This window comes from Populus nigra, chromosome 1, assembly GCF_951802175.1.
Source record: "Populus nigra chromosome 1, ddPopNigr1.1, whole genome shotgun sequence".
NCBI classification, from domain to species: domain Eukaryota; kingdom Viridiplantae; phylum Streptophyta; class Magnoliopsida; order Malpighiales; family Salicaceae; genus Populus; species Populus nigra.
This window is the reverse complement of record NC_084852.1, coordinates 20967951-20983269: the sequence shown is the minus strand read 5'-3', so window position 1 is coordinate 20983269 and position 15319 is coordinate 20967951. Positions and strand designations below refer to the sequence as shown.

The 15319-nt window shown below is 33.4% G+C and overlaps 1 protein-coding gene, 1 non-coding gene and 1 pseudogene across 2 annotated transcripts; 1 reads left to right on the top strand and 2 right to left on the bottom strand.

The window, feature by feature from the left end:
• The first annotated feature begins 77 nt into the window (after positions 1 to 77).
• Positions 78 to 148, top strand: TRNAG-GCC (transfer RNA glycine (anticodon GCC)). Its single transcript has one exon. It is a non-coding gene; the product is annotated as a tRNA-Gly (tRNA).
• A 391-nt stretch (positions 149 to 539) lies between these two features.
• LOC133681136 (uncharacterized) lies at positions 540 to 3794 on the bottom strand. Its single transcript, XM_062104272.1, has 10 exons — positions 3427 to 3794; positions 3135 to 3220; positions 2975 to 3041; positions 2380 to 2522; positions 1807 to 1855; positions 1564 to 1701; positions 1383 to 1463; positions 1123 to 1299; positions 959 to 1045; positions 540 to 840 (listed from the first exon to the last, which is right to left on the bottom strand). Exons 1-10 carry the CDS (start codon positions 3715 to 3717, stop codon positions 778 to 780), a joined length of 1182 nt encoding a protein of 393 aa, XP_061960256.1. The 5' UTR covers positions 3718 to 3794; the 3' UTR covers positions 540 to 777.
• Positions 3795 to 6888: 3094 nt separating this feature from the next.
• On the bottom strand, positions 6889 to 8400 carry LOC133675543 (shewanella-like protein phosphatase 1; annotated as a pseudogene).
• Between the last annotated feature and the right edge of the window lie 6919 nt (positions 8401 to 15319).

Sequence of the window (15319 nt, the reverse complement as noted above, 5' to 3'; positions counted from 1 at the left end):
AGCACTTTATTCGAAGCCACCAATAGCAAGAAGTCAATTGTTAAAAATGGATTACTCATGGAGATTTATAACAACAGGCACCAGTGGTCTAGTGGTAGAATAGTACCCTGCCACGGTACAGACCCGGGTTCGATTCCCGGCTGGTGCAGATATTTTTTTATATTTATTTTTTCCGTTTCAAATCTCTTATGTTGATGAGTTCAGAGGATTAGGCATTTGACATGCCTGCGTCATGGTTGTAAATAAATCCATCTTTGCCTTATTAGAATTTTTCGACTTTTCGTTCTCCATACCCGGATTTGAGATTTGGGATTGGGCGGGTCGGGTTAGTGAAGAGCAGTGGATTGGTCAGCTTAGGTGATTGAGCCAAAATTAGACACGTGTGTTACTTAATTACTATGAGATTTGGGATTTGCTTTCTGTGCTTTTTATTCCATTTTTTTGCATTTGAAAAATGCTTTTATAAAAATTATTATTTTTATTTTAAATTATTATTTAATATGTTAATATCAAAAATAAAAATAAAAAATAAAAATTATTATTTAAATATATCTCCCAACAGACAATTTGCAACATTTAATTATTTGACGCGCTAGATGATCTGAATCTATAAATTGATGCAAATTAATCTCAAAGCAAAACTGAAGTCGCAAATCATGGTGCAAGAAATTTCTAACTGCCATTTACAGGGAGTCCCTGTGCGCGTAGTGCTCCAGTTGTGATGATGTGTTGATCAGGAACCTCTAGAGGCACACCTCTGGCTGCCTTCTCAGTGCCTCAGGCGCCTATATTCTCTGTTTCTGCTTTCTTGTCCATTCTCTTGACAATGCCAGCAATAACCTGATAAAATGACTCGGATAAACTCAGCAAGATAGGAAGCTCCAAGAGTGTAGATTAGAATGAGTTTCTGCTATATGGCTCTGGTTCTGTAATTTAAGAGGCAATGATAAATTTGTACCTTTCCAGGTCCTAATTCGTAACTCTTCTTCAGCCCTTTGGCCAGGAGAGTCTTCACTGTTGTTTCCCATTGAACAGGAGAAGTCACCTGCAAGTTTGAATTTACAGGATCAAATTATGGTTTCCCCTGCTTTATCATGGAGAAGCAAATTGCGTGTAGCTTACTTGGCGTGCCAAGATCTTCTTAATTGTGGCAGGATCTGCATGTGGTTGTGCATCAACATTGGATATAACCGGTATTCTTGGTTGTCTAATTTCAGTGGCTGCCAAAGCAGCTTCCAATCTTGAGACAGCTGGTTCCATGAAACTTGTATGGAAAGCACCAGCAACTGCTAAACGCACCTGAGAAAAGTGGGAGCTATGGTCATTGGCAGAAGCAAGATGGCCACACAAAAAAATAAAAATAAAATAAGGAAATAAATTACTGTCATTCGAGCTTTGAATGACTTTGCTTTAGCCTCTACTGCTTCCACTCCCATAAAACCTCCAGATACAGCATAATTACCCTACCAAAATGCATCAGCATCGAAGTTAGTACACATTAAATTAATAAATAGACAAAGCATTGCAACAATACTAGAAGACACAGATCTGAAGGAACCTTACAGGACACAGGTAATTCGCAATCTGAACTTTATTATCCTCATCAACGTCTTGATTGGCTGCATCACACAAGTGTTGAACTTTGTCAGCGTCCAGTCCGATGACGCTGACCATGGCACTTTTAGCAGCATCGGCAGCTTCCTGGAGGCAGTTTCATTGAAAACATTATTACTAAAAGATGTCATGAAGCACTCAATTTGAGGTGCATAGAGCAAAGCCATCTCATGGCCAGCTATGAATGTTCACCTGCATGGCTTCACCCCTTAGTTTGACCAGCTTGAGTCCATCTTCGAAGCTATAATAAGATTGAATCCAGAGAAAAAGGACATGAATACAACGAAAAGTAACATAAAAGAAAGATAGGAATCATCTCATCTGTCTTCAGGGATTAAAATTTATAGTTCTAAAAACACAAAAGCATGTACCAACTAAAACATTCAATATGATGCTCCATCTCATATACAGAAAGCAGCATGACAACAAGCAAATAAACACCCAACTGTGGTAGTCATCAATCAGAATTGAATGTAACTGGATTATTCCAATTTGCAAGTTGCTCAGCACAGTTAACCCTCTAAATGAGGTAGTCAACAAGATCTTAAAAGAAACACTGTTTTGGTTGCATATTTCCATATAGCCATGCTTGGCTCACCGAGGAATAAATGAGAATATGAGCCTGAGCGAGGGGGGTAAGGAGCTCATACATTAATTTGTGCAAACTCGTCAACACAATATCAGTTCAATTCAATTGCGAGAAAATTACGTGATGTTGCTTCAGTTTTCAAATACAACAGTTGTTTTCTTGAGTTAAATGCTCACCTGAAGGCTCCAGCAAATGCTAAAGCAGTATATTCTCCCAAGCTGAGACCACATGTGACATCAACAGAGTCAATTATCTGCTGGCCTCCATCACGAGCTCGGAGCACTTCAACTGCAGCTAGACTTGTGACATAAATAGCAGGCTGCAATGACAAAATCAGATGCTCACTATTAACCATCACTTGAAAATCTCATGCAATAACAACACCAGATGCATGGCGGCTAAGCATCGAACTTAATGTAGCTATTTAGAAAAAAAAGTTGAAAGAAGTGGCTTCCATAAGACAAACTATAAAGGAATATTAAAACAGCAAAATAGAATAAAAATAGAGAAGGATGTAAATCAGTGGCATAGTGTTTATCCCAGGTTAAAAAATAAAATCAAGGGACCTTTCCAACTGGTGATTTAGTAAACCAATCACATAGGAGCTGCTAATTAAAAAGAAGATGTTGATATCTTTCAAAAAAGTAGAGTCTCTTCAATCATATATATCGCATCAGGTGAGCTTGTCCCCTTATGGCATGAGTAATGATAGATTATTGTCAGCACAATTAAACCCAAAATAAAACATTGCGAAGCAGAAAAAGGAAATACCTGACTTATAACAGTGGAATCGAGCTTCTCTTTCGGACCACTGGTGCAGAGTTCTACAAGATCATACCTGTATCCCAATTATAAGTAATTCCAGGCCGGATGTCTAAAGCTGACTTTTTTGCAACCCAGGATTTAGAAGAAATATTTTTTGAATGCTTACCCCAATATATCATTTGCTTTTTCGTACAACTGAGCAGCAGCTGACACGCTTTGAGCCTCCTTTCCCATCCCAACAGCTTGGGCACCCTGAATTGCTTATAAAGAAACAAAACAGCACCTCCAAAATTAGGACAAGCTATTAACAACTAATTCACTGTTATTAAGCACCGATTTTGCAGTCCAAACCCAATTAAACATAAATCAAGCCTTATCCGATCATTCCCTGCATCGGTAATTTAGCCCATGCAGGTAAATTAGAGACGTGGCTATCAAGAAATCAATTGAAAACTAACCTGACCGGGAAACAAAAAGGCAGACGTAGGCTTATAATCGATAAACAAAATATTATCAACAACAACAGTTTGATTTTGAGATCCAACTGACAAGCTCATAAGAATCCTAGATCGTTTCCCATTTTTAAGACCAAATCCTCGATTTCCTTTATTAAAAGCATCGGAAGACGTGAAAGAGAGGGTTTTAAGAGAGACGGAAGGGAGAGCGAGAGAAGAAGATACCATGGTTGAAGAAGGAAGTGTGCGTACGATAAGAGGGTTGTAGTAGTGGCGGTGAAGGATATTGCGCATGTGAATTTGGTGCTTGTAATGTAATGGGCAGTAGCGGAGTTTACAAAGAGAGACGTTGGACTCGCCTTGAAAATCAAAAGTTGGCAGCCAACTGCGTTTCTGTTTTGGGTGGATGAAATTCTATTTTTGGAAGTTTTTTTTTATTTAAAAATATATTAAAATAATATTTTTTTATTTTTAAAATTTATTTTTAATTTTAAAATATCAAAATATCTGAAATTAAAAAAAATATTAATTTAAAATTTAACAATTTAAAAAAATAATTTTTTTAAAAAACACTTTTAAAACATTTTTTTTATTGTATATGCTTTCTTCTACTTCATGAAAATTTAATATAATTTTTATTTAGTTAGAAATCTTAAGTTTTGATTGAGAGTTAAAAATCTCAGGAGGATTTCGGTTAGATTTTTTTTCCCCAGTGGAATCTGCAATTTATGATTCTACGAGGGTTCATGTAATTAATTATACTCTATACAAAAAGGTATTGGTTGCAAATCCACAAGCAGATGTTTTTTAGTTATTTTTTTTTATTTTTTTCTTTTCATTTAATTTTTTTTAATTTAGTTTTTTAATATTAACTTTTTTTTCTATTTAGTTATCATAACTTTTATGACATAAATCCCAGATTTGACGGGTTAATCTAATCTGACGGTTAACCCAATTGACTCAATTTTATTTTATTTTATTTTTGATTAATTTTATCTTTTTTTAATTTAGTTTTTTAATATTCACTTTTTTTGTATTTAGTTATCATACTTTTATGACATGAATCCCAAATTTGACGGGTTAATCTAATCTGGCGGGTTAACCTAGTTAACTCAATTTTATTTTATTTTTAATTAGTTTTATCTTTTTTTTTAATTTAGTTTTTTAATATTAACTTTTTTTCTATTTAGTTATCATACTTTTATGACATTATCATACTTTTATGACATAAATCCTAGATTTGACGGGTTAATTTAATCTGGCGGGTTAACCCAGTTGACTCAATTTTATTTTATTTTTAATTAGTTTTTTGCTTTCAATTTTATTTTTTAATATTGATTTGATTGAAAATTAAACTTCATAATTTATTTTGTTTACTTTTTATTAGATTATCATAATCTTACAAGGGGGTTTTACTGTACCCTTTCTCACAAAATACTATTCATTGGAATAGTGTTTTGCTTTGTTTTTATTTTCTTTTCTTTTCAATTAATCTTTTTTTTGTTTAATTTTATTTTTTAATATTAAAAAAATTTCTATTTAGTTATCACATTCTCATGACACGAATCCTAAATTTAACAGGTTAACCCAGTTGACGTAAATTTGTTTTCCTTTCAATTTCATTCTTTAATATTGATTTGATTAAGAATTAAATTTCATAATTTGTTCATGAGAATAATGCTTAACGGATTAATCAAAGTTAACTTGAGTTGTTTTTTGTATCTTTTATTTAATTGATTTTTTTTAATTTTATCATTCGACATTAAGTCGGTTAGGAAATGAGCTTCATAATCTATTTTGATTTAATTTTTATGAGAATATCTTGGTATTAAGATCACGGTCACGAGTTTTGACATTTTAACCATGGTTAAATCAGGTCGTATTTTTTTTCTAAGAGATTATATTGTTCTTATTATTATTCAATATTGGGTCAGTTGTGAATTAAGTTTCATAATTTATTTTTAAACTAATTGACTTATTTTTTCTCTCTTTTTATAATTGACTTTTTTTTCTAACTTCATCAATTAATATTGTATTTAATTGGGAATCAGGTTTCATGATTTGTTTTGGTTTGTTTTTCATTAGGTTATCATAGTTTCATGATACATTTATAGTGCTTAACGGTTAACTCTGGTTAACTTAGCTTAATTTTTTATGTCATTTTTTAATTAAGATTTATACAATTTTCATCGTTCAATATTAGATCCGACATGGACGATTGAGAATCAAGCTTTATAATTTGTTTTGACTTTCTCTATATAAGATTATCTCAGTCTCAAGACTAAAGTTACTGATTTAACAGGTTAACCCAGGTTAAATCAGGTTATTGTTTTATTTTTTTTCTATAAAGTTATCTCACTTTGATGACTCGGGTCATGAGTTTGGTGGATTGACTAGGCTTGTTTTTATGTTTTTTTTTTAATTGGTTTATTTTTTTAATCCCATCCTTCAATATTGGGATGGTTAGAGATTGAAATTTGTAATTTGTTTCAATTTGTTTTTCATGAGGTTATTATGGTCTTATGACCCGAGTTGCAAGTTTGACATGTTAACCCGAGTCCTTTTTTAGGTCCTTTTTTATTTGATTTTTTTTCAATTTTATCTTTCAATATTGGGTTGATTGAGAATTAAGTTTAATAATTTATTTGGATTTACTTTTTATAAGATTATTAAAATCTCATAACCAGAGTCATGAATTTGACACATTAACCCGAGTTGTCTAAGGTCAATTCAATATATTATTATTTTAATATTAAGAAAAAAGATATTATCTTGAAATTTTATTTAGTCTAAATTTATTTTCACAGGTTGTATAAGTTGTTTTTGGATCAGTAAAGTTAAATGGGTTACATCGGGTAAATCCTCACATGATATAATTTTTTTTTCCGTTTGGAAAAAAAACATTAGCAACATTTGAATATTTTTTTACGTTCAAGAAAAATTTAACTTGACCTGCAGCGTAACACGGGTTAATCATCTAGTTAAGATACTATTTGGTATGACATTTGCAAGAACTAATTTAACTTATTTTTTTACTTTTAATTTATAAAATAAATTATAAATATATATGGTTAGAAATAATTTTTGATATAAATAAAAATTAGTTACAAAACTAAGTTAAAATATTGATTTAATAAAAAAATAATTTTTTTCTGGATTATAATTCAAAGTTTAGATTCGTTTTTTACAAATCATGCTAAACATGGTCTTATTATCTAGAAAAAATATTATATTATGGACTCCTTTGTTGTCTTTGAAATGATATTGAAGTAATCATGTACAGGGATCGTTTAAGACCAATATTTTGCTAACAACTGTTCCATTTCAATTTTGAAGCTCTTTTTTTCTTCATTCATCATTTTCTTCCAAGAATTTCAAATACAGCAATAATAAAAATAAATAAATGAATAAAACGATATAGCGGATAAAATGTATGTACGGCGGCGTTTGTCACTTTGTCTACTATCATTTTCTTGGAACTGGCATAGAAGGGAAATTATGAATATCATCATCCTCCCTCAGACCTCTCGTCAATTGAGATATTTCCTTGTTCATCCTCTCGATGCCATATGCAACTGCGGAATTGCCGATGCTCCTATCAGGCATCCCAAACAAGAAAGGATAAAAACTCTTACATATGTCTTGGCTTAGCATGAACATCATCACAACCAAGTCTTCCAAGTAAAGTGCTGCTACTGTTATTTCTTACCATGTCGAGGGAGAAGGCCGCCATGGCAGAATATCCAGTCATTAATCTCGAGGACAACAGCATGTTGTGCCAATTGACATGCTAATGGACCACCTGGTCTCAACATGATCGATCTGGCAAATTAATACCTCCTTTTGTCTCTGTCCTCATAGTTTAAGACTATATCATCAGTAAATGTTCCACATGCGGATAGATAAAGACTATAGAGGGAAACTTTCTGTGGAGGAGCAGAAGGAAAACAAAGAAGTCCACTGCATCTGATAATTGAAAGGACAGAAGATTTTTGTACCTTCACCAGATTCCAAGGACCTCAATGATTCTGAGACAATCTCCGATCTTCTACTTGTCTTTTAGACTCTCCAATCCAACCAAGAAATGTATTTTCCCAGTCGTACTGGTGATCCTCCGAGTACGCCAGGAAATCTGAACATTCATCAATGCCCCTGATTCAACATATCCATAACCTGCCCCCACATTCATAGTCTCATGTCCCATTGACCAACCATCAAAACAATAATATAGTTAAAATATAAACAAATAATTTTTACGGGAGAATAATATCCTGAAGATTCACAAGAAATCCTTTAAAATGAATATATTAAACTCAATCACCGAAAACTTTGCAGGATGACACAGGATTTTATGGAATAGACATGGTAGGTAGTAATCTTATAGGAACTTCAATAAGACTTCCGTATAATGTTGTGCAATATTTAAAAATTAGCTATAGCATGATGTTGATGTTGCCTCACTACCAGAGCGTATTACAAACCTGAAAAACAGCTCCACCTTGAGCTTTTGCCTGAATACCCAAAGAATGTAGCGAGGACAATATTGCTATCTCTTCCTCACCTCGATCGAGTATATCTCCGAGCTGAATCAATGCCTGCATTTCCAAAGAAAATTACCTACATCAGATGACAAACAAAGAAGTTAATTTGACGAGGATATATCGTAATCCTGGTATATCACGTATAAGATCAAAGTCCATAAACTGTAAACCAATAGTAGTTCGAAGTTTTCTGCATATTAGACGGATGAAAGACACGGTTTCTCCGTCTGTCCATAAATCTTGACCATCAGAACTCAGAACGCCAGCGATCTCGAGTGCACATCTTGCTTGTCAAGATCTCCATGAAGATCCCCATCTTTGAATACAAGTCAAAGTAGAAAATAAAGAAAAAAGTTCAATGAATGACATGCATAAAAGCCACAACAATAAATGCTAGAATTAGTTAATTAGAATGTTTCTCTTCAATACACGACATCTCCGCAAGTATCTCTTTGAAAAATGAAAATGAAAATTTGAATTGCACAAAGTTAACAAAACAATCTCCTTTGGAGATAGAAATCAATGACAAATTATAAGTTTGATGAATTGAAAAGGATAAATTGGAAGAAAATCACTTGTCTCAAAGAATTATTTATATATTCTCTAACAAACGCAAATAATTCTAGTATATTGGTGATTGAAGTGTCCTTTTGACTCGCAGCATCTGCATTCGTAAAATCCCGCCCAGTTCACACTTGTGTGGGAGAGAAGTCCTTGAAAACAACTTCATTTTAGCCCATTTCGGGTCCATTTTGGCTCCGGAAAGCAACAGACGCCCTCCATCTCTTGCTCTGAGCTCAATTTGAGCAGCGCAACTTTAAGTTTAGAAGGCACACATGCGCTGCACTGCATGTAACGAAATCTTCTTTTACAAATAACTTACTGGCAAAGACATAACAGCCGACTAAACTGGCACCATGAATGCCGTGGTGCGAAAACCCAATTAAGTTAAACATATTAAATTAAAAGAAACCATGCAGTGTGGAAAAACCACGTTGGTTTTTTTTGAAATCATTATAAATTGAAATAATAATTTTTTTTTTAATTTTCATTTTGATTTCGCACTTTTTTTTCACAACTGAGTTTTTTTAATGCAAATTAACACCCAGTTGTAATTTTTTTTTTTTGGAATGGAAGATTGGATTAAAATTCAAGGGATCAAATTAAAAATAGCAGGTAAAATAGGTGATGACTTTGAATTTCATTTGAAAAGTTTGTTTTGATCCCCAATCTTTTTTACTTTATAAATTCCTTTAATTTTTATAAATTTAATTTTGATATTAAAATTTATTTTTTTTATTTTGAAGTTTTCATTCAAAGTATCTTTTAATTTTCCTAGTTATCTCTTAGATATATGCATTTAACTATTAAAAATATATTTATCTTTTAAATCTCTTAAATTATTCTATATTAATATAAATATATGTTCAGAGTATTATAAACCTAAGTACAGATCTATAAAAACTATCTCTTTTAAAAAAATAATGCAATGTGAATAAAACTTATTTTTTACCATGTTACCATTTTTACTTTTCTCCTTCAAATATTTACAACAAGACTGTGTCGGAACGGTCCATCTCCTGTGTATATATAAGAATAAGAGACCACTGTTTGAAGTGCATGATGAGGAATGGGCAAACTGTTGCGCAGTATGGTCCAAAAACAACTATCCAGTGAACATGGATGAAAATCAGCGTAGCCCTTGGAATAACATTTTTCAACTTTGAGCGTTTTGGAGGTTAGAACGCCAAGTTTAGCCATTTGACCAGCTTTATGATCAAGCCTAACCCAACTTTACCAATCATTCTCACCTCGGTCATAGCCACAGCCCATGTATCCATAAAAGCCTTAGATGGCAGCAGAAGCTCATGAAACTAAGATATATACAAATGGTAGCCCAGACCAAACGAGGCATTGACCCATCCGCAGAAGTTGAGCAAATTTTCTCATTGCTTTACTGGCACAGCCCACCACCCCTCTCACACCCAGATAAATAAAAACTTAAACCCCTTCTCTTGTCATCTTCCTTTTCCTTGATGGAAACAACTCTTGTAATTGCAATATTTCGTGAACCATTTTCCCTAAAAAGGCAAGAACTGATTAAATTATGATCGTTAAATACCCAAAGTAGAACAAGATATCGTTGAAGAAGGATATCATTAGATGTTCGAGTTCAATGATAGCCGTATCAAATCAAGCATTCAACGTATATACCCAACTGGAGGGTCTCAATAATCTGCTGTTGAACTTCTCTTTCAACTTCTTCAATGGAGTTCGTTTGATCCCTTTTTCTAAACTCTTTTCTGACAAAAGTTAATAGAATCTGAAAACAAAATGTGACAAAGGTGTGCAAGTGGGCATGCACATCCAGTTGTTAATCCCTGGGGATTTGTAGTGCAGCTAAATCTGCTAAGAAACAATGAAAGAGTTTTTTTTTTTTTGTATTTTTATAATAGAATCTGAAAAGAAAATGTTACAAAGATGGACAAGTTGGCGAGCACATTCAATAGTTAATCCCTGAGGACATGTCACTACTGAAAAGACCAGAATATCATCCAATGTTAATGGATAAAAAGAAGAGCAAATATTGCAGTGTCTACTTGAAACAAAGTTGGCTCTTTCACATGACCCATGGCTATATGTAGAATATATTTTCAGATAAAAATATCTTGTATTTCATTTTATAATTTAAATTTTTGAGTTGAATTGATTTTTAGATATGGTATCAAAGTTTTAATGATCAAACGATCACAAATTTGAATCTTACCATCCTCATTTATTTGATAAAAATTAAGTATAAGGTAATGTAAATCTGTGCAAGTTTTAAGTTCAAAAAACTTTTACTTTGAGAGAATATATTAAAAAATAATATAAATTATATTTTAAAACCTCATATAACCGTCTAAAATTTTTAATTAAAATGGTTATATATATATATATATATATATATATATATATATATATATATATATATGTCATTATCAAGCACAACCACTATATACACAAAATGGGTAGCAACATAGCTAGGAAGGATAGCAACTCATAGGAAGGGTAGCACCTAGCAAAGATGATGCTTAAATTGAAAAGATGGACCACAAAGAAAGTTAACATAAAAGTATTCGATCGAGGCTGCTGATATAAGCAGATGCAGCTAGCTGCCACCCCCATCAAATATGGAGTGAAATCTAGAGTTTTTTCTAGATTTTTTTCCACTCTAGTACAAACTTATTTTTCAAACAAGTACATTTCAGAAAATAATTCCCAGTCTAAGTATAGATATGTAGTGCATGGGTAAAAACATGCATTTGCTACACGCGCAACCTATATGCAGCACATGTGTTATATACACATGCCTAATATTTTCTGTGCTAGATTAATAATTTATTTTCCTACCTATTCTAGTTTGTGAAATAAATTTGTCTATTGTGCTCATGTGGGAAAAAACCTGTGAAATCTACAGACATAAACATGGTAGGAAATGTAACATCACGATTCAACTATGTTGCCCGACATGGATTGCTGGAGGAAGCATGCGGCTTTAAAGAGGGCTCCCTCTTTTCCACATTTGGATCTTGCTTATAAATGTATTTGTGGCTTCACACGGGAGTAAAATGTAAATACCATAACTGGCTATGTTTAGTCGTTCTCAGCTTCACGTACTGAATAGTCCAGGTATCATATGTCAGGTCGCTGGAGAAAAGCTTCATTGCTGGATATTATAGAAGAGTTGGTGGTTTTTATGAAGATAGCAAAGCAATTTTACACAGATTTACTCGTTTCTTTTGATCTATATCAAAGGAAAAATAGTATTTTTTTTTTCTTATAAGGAAGCCCGATGTCTTGCATAATGAGCAAAACCTTAATTATATTAATGTAGTTAACAGGATGAGTAAAAATGAAAGCACAAGAAGAGGTCATTTTCGAATGAGATGTTTACAAGAGTAATGTGAAGCCGGAAAGAGGTCTGCTCGTGCTCTATCTGTGATTTTCTTTTGCCTTTTTGAGAATGGTTTTTGTGTAGTAATTATAAAGTGGTGTTGATTTTGATGGACCTAAGGTCCAAGATGTGTAAACCACCCACCAAAAATAAGAAGTCAGGCAGTGTACCGAAAAGGGAAAAAAAATGAAGCAGGGAAATTGGGGCCAAGAGAAGCCTGGTCCGGCTCTGGCGTTAGGACAAGTGGGAAGAAATTGTCGGGCTGTGGACCCCTTTACCAAGAAATCTTATCCTTCTCTATTTCATAGAATATATTTTTTTTCATGCGGAGATACGTGATTTGACCATTGCTCATCTCATCCACCTTCACTTTGAACCTTGTGGAGACTCTCACCCACCTTCTCTAGATTTCTCCTTTCCTAATTCTATCTCTCGGGATTGGCCTCCCTACCTAACTTCCCTTTAATTGTCATTTACTATCACATCCTCGAAAAGAGAATTATTATATACTATAACCACACCATTACCATCATGTCGCTTTTATTGGACAGCCAGTACGGAAATCACGCTTGGCTAAAAGTTCCTTTTTTAAGCTTAGAATTGCTACTCTTTCAGGGCCTCTTTGATTGCCCAAAAGTGAATTTATGAAATTTTTTTTCATGTTGGGCAACAATATAAAAAAATAATTAAAAAAAATTAAATTTCAGTTAAACTAAAAAAAGTAACATTACAAAAGAAAAATGTTTTCCTTTTGTTAAAGAAAGAAAAACACTTTCCTTCTGTTCATTTTCTCATACATAGCTGGAGAATTTTTTCTTCAAAATCACACAGTCTCCTTTTTTTCAAAATCAATTGGAAATTGAGCAGGAACAAGAATATTTTTCTGGACCAATTAATTTCAGGTAATTTTTTCCTCTTTATTTCCTTTATGTTTTTATCTTATTCTGCATAGATCTGTAAAAATGATGGCATAAATCTTTGATATTCTTGATAAATCTGCTATTGTTACTGTCATATTTTTTCCATAACATTTTCATAACTCTTCATCTTAATCTCGTCACATTCAACTAATCAAGCAACCTAAAAAAAAACATATTTTTTCTGCTATTGTTTTCTTCTTCATGAATCACAATCGGCAGCTTACTAACCAAACAGAGAGACAAAACCGCGGGGGGGGGGGAGATAACTGTGACAGAGAGAGGCAAAACGGTGGGGGGAGGGGGGTGATTTCTGTGAACAGTGAGGCAAAACAGGGGGGCAATTTCTGTTAACATGGAGAGGTAACGCGATGGGGGGGATCGATTTATGTGAACAGAAAGAGGCCAAAACGGGGGGGGAGGGGCGATCGATTTCTGTTGACAGAGAGGCCAAAACAGGGGGGATCGATTTCTGTGAGAGAGACCAAAACAGGGGGGGCAATATATTTCTGTGAGATCAAAACAGGGGGGGCGATCAATTTCTGTTAGATCAAAACGAACGGGGGGGCGATCGATTTCTGTGAGGGGGTCGATTTCTGTTATAGGGGCGATCAATCTGTTAGCAAAGAGAGACAAAACAGGGGGGGAGATTTCTGTTACAGTGAATCCTTGCTCTCGAGGGGGGGGAGATTTCACTCTCTTTTATAGTGATTTCTGTGAACTTTACAAACAAAATGGGAGCAGGGAAATTGGGGGAACTGGAACCGAGAGGAGAGGGGATTGGGAGGGGAATGGGAATAGTGAAATTGTTAAATGCTAATAGGGAATTATACAAACCAGTTATAACGAAATTATAGGGAAAATATGGAATGAATAACAGGGGAAATGGGGAATGGGAGGGGAATGAAACAGTGCAATTGGGGATGTTAATGGGGAATTATACAAACCGGTTATAACAGGGGAAATGGGGAATGAATATAACAGGAAAAATAGGGAATTATTGTCCACTTCTTTCAGCATAATTTATTGTATTAATTGTGTAAGTATTTTATATGTTTTTTTAATATTTATTTCCCTAAATTTTTAGGTTTTGTTATCAGAAAACTTCACTTTCATGATATGGATAATAAGATAATTCATGCAACATGTATAGGAGCAGCTATAACTGTGATAGTTATAGGGGTAGCTATTATTGAACAAGAAAGAAATACAATTTATATACCAAGAGAACCACGTATAAATGCAATTACTCAACGAGAATTCTATATTGACAGCATTTTGAATCGAGGTGATAGGCATTGCGTTGAACAAATTCGTATGAAATCTGTTGTCTTATATAGATTGTGTGATGTTCTCACAAGTCATGACCTATTACGATCAACTCAAAATGTGTCGATTAAAGAGCAAGTAATTGTGTTCTTACAAATTGTAGGCCAAAACCAAAGATTTTGTTTTATTAGTGGTATATACTATAGGTTTGTTGAAACTATCCATCGTTACTTTAGAATTGTTTTTAAAAGCAATTCTTAAGTTATACAAGCACCTTATTACATATCCAAAGGATACAGTTCCAGCTGAGATAATGAATAATCGAAGATTCTATCCTTATTTTAAGGTATGAGAACAATACCAATATTTTTATACATTAATTAATTACATCTAGAAGTAAAGTTTATAAATTATTTTTTCATGTTTATATAGGATTGTGTGGGAGCAATTGATGGTACCCATGTTCCTGCAAATGTTCCTTTTGAGATTCAAGGAAAGTTTCGAGGTCGAAAAGAAGGAACAACACAAAATGTTTTAGCAGCTATAACTTTTGATTTGAAGTTTATATATGTTTTAGCTGGTTGGGAAGAAAGTGCACATGATTCACGGGTTTTAGGTGATGCATTATCAAGACCTAATGTCTAAAAATTCCAGAAGGTATATAATAAAGTATTGTATTATATGCAATAAACATATAAAATGTTTTATCAGATAAAGATAGTAATAGGTTTTATTTTTTTTAATTTGTAGGGAAATATTATCTTGGTGATGCTGGTTACGGTATTCGAAAAGGAATCATTTCTTCTTTTCGTGGAGTTCGATATCACTTGAATGAGTTTACAGAACGTGCACCAGAAAATAAAAAGGAGCTATTTAATCTTCGACAATCTTCATTGAGAACCGATATTGAGCGAGGGTTTGGTATTTTAAAGAGTCGTTTTAGATCAATTGATGGAAAATCTTTTTGGTCTTATGAAACACAAGTAGATGTTGTGCTTGCATGTTGTATTATTCATAATCACATAATAGGGGTTGATCCTTATGACTTTATTATGGAAGAAATATGTTCGGATAGTAAACCAATTAGACGAACAATCAACTTAAGTCAACGGGAGGAAAGGGAAGAGAATAGGGAGTGGATAACAAAAAAGAAATGATTGCATCAACCATGTGGAATGACTATAACACTCAAAGAAACTAGTAATTGAGTGTTAATTATATGTGTTTGTTTT